General features: G+C 66.0%; 1 protein-coding gene and 2 non-coding genes across 3 annotated transcripts; 2 read left to right on the top strand and 1 right to left on the bottom strand.

Moving 5' to 3' along the window:
• Positions 1 to 681: 681 nt before the first annotated feature.
• TRNAC-GCA (transfer RNA cysteine (anticodon GCA)) lies at positions 682 to 753 on the bottom strand. The gene has a single exon. It is a non-coding gene; the product is annotated as a tRNA-Cys (tRNA).
• A 3,141-nt stretch (positions 754 to 3,894) lies between these two features.
• LOC146426658 (dickkopf-related protein 3-like) lies at positions 3,895 to 6,080 on the top strand. Its single transcript, XM_085039836.1, has 4 exons — positions 3,895 to 4,041; positions 5,325 to 5,502; positions 5,660 to 5,855; positions 6,026 to 6,080. Exons 1-4 carry the CDS (start codon positions 3,895 to 3,897, stop codon positions 6,078 to 6,080), a joined length of 576 nt encoding a protein of 191 aa, XP_084895962.1.
• TRNAI-UAU (transfer RNA isoleucine (anticodon UAU)) lies at positions 4,955 to 5,044 on the top strand. Its single transcript is given in 2 exon segments — positions 4,955 to 4,992; positions 5,009 to 5,044. It is a non-coding gene; the product is annotated as a tRNA-Ile (tRNA).
• Positions 6,081 to 6,272: the final 192 nt, after the last annotated feature.

Here is a 6,272-nt window from a genome sequence, read left to right as displayed (position 1 = left end):
GGGTGCTCACACACCCCCTCCTCCTTCCCGTTTTTGGGGGCCCAATGGGGTCACCAGCTGGGTTTGGGGTCCCCCAGCCTGTCCCCACTGCGGGCACCCCGCTCTGCGCTGAGGGGTGGCCGGGGGGGTTCTGGGCTGAGCCCCCCGGCCCTGCGTGCCCCGCGGGTCTCCCAAGCCACAGGACCACTGCAGCCCCCCTGTTTGGGGATCCAGGGCCCCCTCGCCCCCACCCCGCCGAGGCTCCCCATCCAGAGACCCGCAGGGGACGAGTCTCAGCAGCCAGGAGGGTTTGTGTCCTTCCTAATCCTCCAGATCTTCCCTTTGGAGAAGGAACAGCGGGTTTTGGGGTCTTGGGGGGCACAGGGTGTGGGGCATAGGGTGTGGGGCACAGGGTGTGTGGCACAGGGTGGGGGGACAGTGTGGGGGGACAGCGTGGGGGTCCTGCGGCCTCGCGGCTGCTCTGAAGAGAGGAAATAAAAGGGAAAAAGCAACATTCTGGGGGCTTCCCGAGAGCCGGATCCATCCTTCTCCGAAACAAAGCAGCGTCCCCAGCGCGGACAGCCGGGGCTGGCGGAGCCGTGGGGGGCTGGACGAGACCTCCCCTCGCTGCCGGGGTGTTGGGGGGCAAAGAGAAGGAGTGAGAAAAATAGAGTGGGGAGCCCCTCGCAAGGGGAGGAAAAGAGGGGGCACCCGGATTTGAACCGGGGACCTCTTGATCTGCAGTCAAATGCTCTACCACTGAGCTATACCCCCGCGGTGGAGCAACCGCCGCCAGTGGACATAGCAGCGTCCCCATGCGGGGACAGCCGGGTACGGACATCCTATGGCCAGCGGTACCCTCTGGCCACGGACACGGCCCCAGGGACACCCTCTGGCCACGGACACGGCCCCAGGGACACCCTCTGGCCACGGACACAGCCCCAGGGATACCCTCTGGTCATGGACACAGCCACAGGGACACCCTCTGGCCACGGACACCCCACAGCCACACGGACACAGCCACAGGGACACCCTCTGGCCACGGGCACAGCCACAGGGACACCCTCTGGCCATGGACACCCCACAGCCACACGGACACAGCCACAGGGACACCCTCTGGCCACGGACACCCCACAGCCACACGGACACAGAGCCACGGACACCCCACACCCATACGGACATCTCGTGTCGGCTGACACCCCCTGTCCAGTGACACACCGACACCCACGGACACACCGCACCCACGTGGACACACACCCACGGACACCCCCTGTCCACTGGCACCCCACACCCACGCTGACACACACCCACGGACATCCCCAGCCACGGACACACCTCTATCACAGCCATCCCCCACCCCACAGACACCCCCAATCCAAGACACCCTCACCCACGGACACCCCCACGCATTGACACCCCCCAGCCACAGATACCCCCCAAATATCAACACCCCACACCCACGGACGCCCCCCGTGGACATTCCTACTCATGGACACCCCACAACCACGGACACCCCAACCCCTTGGACACCCCCACTCGCAGACATCCCCCCGACGAACCCCCTTTACTCACGGACACCCCACACGCTCACATCCCCACCTCCCCAGCCCCACACCCCCAGCGCCCCCTCCCCATTAGCTCCAACCCCCCGAACCCGCTCCCCACACTCCTCCCGAGTGGCCGTGGGGGGACACGGCACCTCCAGCCCCCCAAAACCCCGCAGAGCGCCATGGGGCAGCCCCCCAGCGTTCACCCCGCGGGTCCGGGCTGCGCCTCCCCCACAGGGCTCGGGGGGTGCGTGGGACCCCCAGACTGCCCAGCCCGGGGTTTGGGGGAGCAGAGCCGCCATCCGGACCCCCCCCGTGGCGCTGGGGGGGATTATCCGGAGATGTCGCTCGGGGCGAGCGCCCAGCGGGGGACGGATGGGGACAGCGGCCGGGATGGTGGCCCGGAGAGGGGTCAATATTTGCTCCCAAAGCCGGCGGGCAAACACGGGGGGCGAGGAGGGGCAGGGCCCTGGCGGCCCGGGCTGGGCATTGGGACAGCGGGAGAAAGGTTTGGGGTCACCCCGGTGTGGACCTCTTTGTCCCTGTGTCACCCCTCGGCCTCCCGTTTCACCGCTGGGGAAACTGAGGCACGGAGGCAGCGGGAATCGCCCGGGAAGGGTGGAAAACCTAGGGAACGGGGGTTTCTACACCCCTGGAGACCCCCAATGCACCCCACTGCCAGAGACCCCCCCAATCCCCGTCCTGTCCTCGCTGACCTTCGGGACGAAACCCCCCGGAGTGACCCCACAGCCCCCCCGGGCCAATTCCCCCTGGGAACGGGAATCACCCACGGATGGACCCGAAGTGTATTGCAGAGGGCTGGGGGAGCGCGGGGACGCCCCGGCTGAGCCCCCCGCGCGTTTGGGGACAAGGAGGTGACACCGCCTGGGGGATCGGCTCGGGGGGGCAGTGTCCGAGATAAGGCCCGGGCGATAAGGGCCGGCGGGCTCACACCCCATTAGCGGCGGCGCTGGGGAAGGTGCCAATCCTGTCACCCCCGGATGGGGAGGGGGAGGCGGAGGGGGACACAGGGGACACTCAGACAGGGGGCGATGCCACCCCTGTGCCCAGCGCTGTCTGTCCTGTTTCTCTGCCCCCTGCTTTGTCCCGCTGCCTCCCCCTTGTCCCTGCTGTTTCCTCTGTCCCACCGCTCCGGGAAAGGAGGAGCAAAACAGGGAACTGTGGGGTCACAGGGTACCCCAAAATGTGCCGGTCAGCCCCCCGAGCTGGGGGGAACCGGAGGGGTTGGGGAGGGGGCGAAGGGGGGGGGTGAGCGGCCTGAGGGGCTGGCGGGGACACAGAGCACCCCAAACTGCACCCAAAACCTCTTTGAGCTATGTGGGGACACAGAGCACCCTAAACTGTGCCCAAAATATCTTTGAACTATGTGGGGACACAGAGCACCCGAAACTGCACCCAAAATCTCTTTGAGCTATGGGGGACACAGAGCACCCTAAACTGCGCCCCAAATCACTCTGAGTTATGGGGAGGAACAGAATACCCCAAACTGCGCCCAAAATCACTCCGAGTTATGTGGGGACACAGGACACCCTAAACTGCGCCCCAAATCACTCTGAGTTATGGGGAGAGCACAGGATACCCCAAACTGCACCAGAAATTACTCTGAGCTCTGAGGGGGACGCAGGACACCCCAAACTGCACTCACCACCCCCCTGAGTTATAGGGAGATACAGAGCACCCCAAACTGCACCCAAAATCACTCTGAGCTCTGAGGGGGACGCAGGACACCCCAAACTGACACAGGACACCCCAAACTGCACCCAAAATCACTCTGAGCTATGGGAAGGACACGGGACACCCCAAACTGACACAGGACACCCCAAACTGTTCCCACCACACTTCTGAACTATGGGGAAGGACACAGGACATCCCAAACTGACACAGAACACCCCAAACTGTACCCAAAATCACTCTGAACTATGGGGGAACACAGGACACCCCAAACTGACACAGGACACCCCAAACTGCACTCACCGCCCCCCTGAGCTGTGGGGAAACACAGGACACTCCAAACTGTACCCAAAATCACTCTGAGCTATGGGGGAACACAGGACACCCCAAACTGACACAGGACACCCCAAACTGACACAGGACACCCCAAACTGACACAGGACACCCCAGGCTGCACCCACGGCTGGCGCCGGAGCCAGACTGCTGTTTGCTGTGGGGCTGATGCCCCCCCCGAGGGAAGGCTGGCAATTATGTAAATCCCTTAACCCCTGATTGCCTCCTCCCACCCCATTAGGTGGGCAAACAGTTTTAGCAGCGGGGGCCGAGATAGCCCAGATAGCCCGCGGGTACATAAACCCCCCGGGCCGGCCGAGCCGCCACCGCCGCCGCCAGCACCATGGTGACATCCCCGGCCATCCTCTGCCTCGTCGCCTGGCTCCTGCCCTCGGCCGCCGGGCACCTCTGGGCATGGATGTTCTCCCTGCCCCAGAACTCTCCCGACGCGGCCGCGCTGGGCAGGAGCCCCGGAGCCGACCTGGAGGAGGTGAGGAGTTGGGGACAGCAGGGGGACAGCAGGGGGTGCAGGATGGGAGTGAGCCAGGGTGGGCTCAGGGTGGGCACGGAGCTGGGTTTGCAGCCTGGGTGGGAGCAGGGTGGGCACAGGGGTGGGTGAATTTATCGTTGGGATGGGCTCAGGGATGGGAGGAGGGTGTTTTGGAGCCAGGGTGGGCACAGAATTTGCAGCAGGGTGGGCACGGGGTGGGTTTGCAGGATGAATACAGGATGGGCAGCCAGGGTGGGAGGAGGGTTAGGAGATGGGTTTGGAGTGGGGACAGGGTGGGTGCAGAACTGGCAGCCAGAGTGGGCACAGGGGCTGGAGGTGGATTTAGACCCAGGGCGAGCATAAGGATGGGTGCAGAATTTGCAAAGCCAGGGTGGACACAGGGATAGAAGGGGAGTTTAGACCCAGACTGAGGGCAAAGTTTTCAGCTGGGGCTGCAGCAGGGGAGAGGTAAAGGCTGCGTCTGAAGCCGCGGTGACCCCACGACGTGCTGCTGGTTGGGAGGGAACACGGGGGGTCCTTTTGCAGCCGGGGATGGACACAGGGGGTCCGTTTTCAGCCGGGGATGGACACGGGGGGTAGTTTTCAGCCGGGGATGGACACGGGGGGTCCGTTTTCAGCCGGGGATGGACAGGGAGGGTCCGTTTGCGGCCGGGGATGGACACGGGGGGTCCGTTTTTAGCCGGGGATGGACACGGGGGGTCCGTTTTCAGCCGGGGATGGACACGGGGTGTCCGTTTTCAGCCGGGGATGGACACGGGGTGTCCCTTTGCGGCCGGGGATGGACACGGGGGGTCAGTTTTCAGCCGGAGATGGACACGGGGCTCGGTCGCTGGCCGGGCGCGGCGGGCGGCGGGGCCGGCAGGGGGCGCGGTGGCGCCGGGCGGCGCCGGGCGCTCCAGTGGCGCAATCGGTCAGCGCGCGGTACTTATATGGCTGTACGCGAGCGATGCCGAGGTTGTGAGTTCGAGCCTCACCTGGAGCAGGACTTTTAGCGGTCCTTACCCGCTGGGTTTTGTTTTCCCGAGAAAAAATCCCGGAACCGCTGGGGGTTGCGGGTGGGGCTACCCAGCCTGACAGAGCGCTGGGGGGCTGCTCCTACACTCGGCCCCCCCAAAATCACTCCGACAACCCCCCACCCAGCCCTGTTTTGCAACGTGCGGACAGATGGGGTTTTGCCCCATTTCTGGCCTGTCTCGGGGTCAGGGATGGGGGTGCGGGATGAGGTGTGGTCCCCCTGACGTGCCGTGTCCCCTCCTCCCCAGGTGACCCCGTGCAGCCCTGCCACCCCCTGCGCCCACGGGCACTTCTGCGACGAGCACTTCGGGCTGTGCCTGCCCACTCGGCCCGCCGGCCAGTACTGCCGCCACGACCCGCACTGCGCCCACGGCCTCGTCTGCATGTTCGGCAAGTGCCAGCAGCCCGCCGCCCGCGGGCAGGACGGTGAGTGGGGGTCTGGCGCGGGGGGAACACGAGGGACAAGCCCTGCCAGCGGGGGGATGCGGTGATGGAGCGGCGCTAAGCCAGGGGGTGCTGGGGGTCACCACCGCGGGGTCAGAGCGGGGTTCACCCTCCCTAACGCCGCTTTCTGCCCCGCCAGGAGCGCGGTGCGAGCGGGACGAGGAGTGCGGGTCCGGCGGCTGCTGCGCTCGGCAGCACGGCGAGCGAGTGTGCCAGCGGCGCCTGGCGCTGGCCCAGAACTGCCACGTGCCCCCCGGGGGTCTCGCCTTCAGCATCAACCAGGTGTGCCCCTGCCAGGCCGGGCTGGTGTGCCGGCCCTCCGCTCCGGCCAGAGAGTGAGTACGGGCTGCCGGGCTGGGCGGGGGGCGTGGGGGACACCCCTGGGGATACCCTGGGGACACCCTTGAGACACCCCTGGGGACACCCTGGGGACACCCCAGGGTCGGGGGGATGGCAGCAGGGCAAGGGCTGAATTGTCACCGCTGTCCCCGCGTTCTGTCCGCAGGAAGGAGTTCGATTATCGGCCCGAGAAGAGCGAGTGGAGGTGTCGGCGGCCCTGAGCGCCCGCATTGTTATTTATTGCCTGTAAATAGCGTGTCCGGAGCCGGTCCAGCGCCGCGCTGAGCCCGGCGGCTGCCGGTGTCCATCCCCGGAGGGCTGGAGCCCCCCGACCCCCGAATCGGTTGTCACCCGTTCCTCAGAGCCGGGCAGGTCCCAGCTCCATCCTCCCTTGGCGGCGGTCACTCCGAGCT

The sequence above is a fragment of the Lichenostomus cassidix genome, chromosome 27 (genome assembly GCF_008360975.1).
Source record: "Lichenostomus cassidix isolate B80296 chromosome 27, HeHo_3.0, whole genome shotgun sequence".
Lineage (NCBI taxonomy): Eukaryota > Metazoa > Chordata > Aves > Passeriformes > Meliphagidae > Lichenostomus > Lichenostomus cassidix.
The sequence above is the reverse complement of the archived record's forward strand: the minus strand, read 5'-3'. Positions and strand labels throughout refer to the sequence as shown.

Excerpts from the sequence above, each read along its gene's own strand:
- LOC146426658 (XM_085039836.1), top strand. The coding sequence starts at position 3,895 with ATGGTGACATCCCCGGCCATCCTCTGCCTCGTCGCCTGGCTCCTGCCC. Across the intron at positions 4,042-5,324 it reads CCGGAGCCGACCTGGAGGAG|GTGACCCCGTGCAGCCCTGC; the intron begins GTGAGGAGTTGG and ends CCTCCTCCCCAG. Across the intron at positions 5,856-6,025 it reads CCCTCCGCTCCGGCCAGAGA|GAAGGAGTTCGATTATCGGC; the intron begins GTGAGTACGGGC and ends TTCTGTCCGCAG.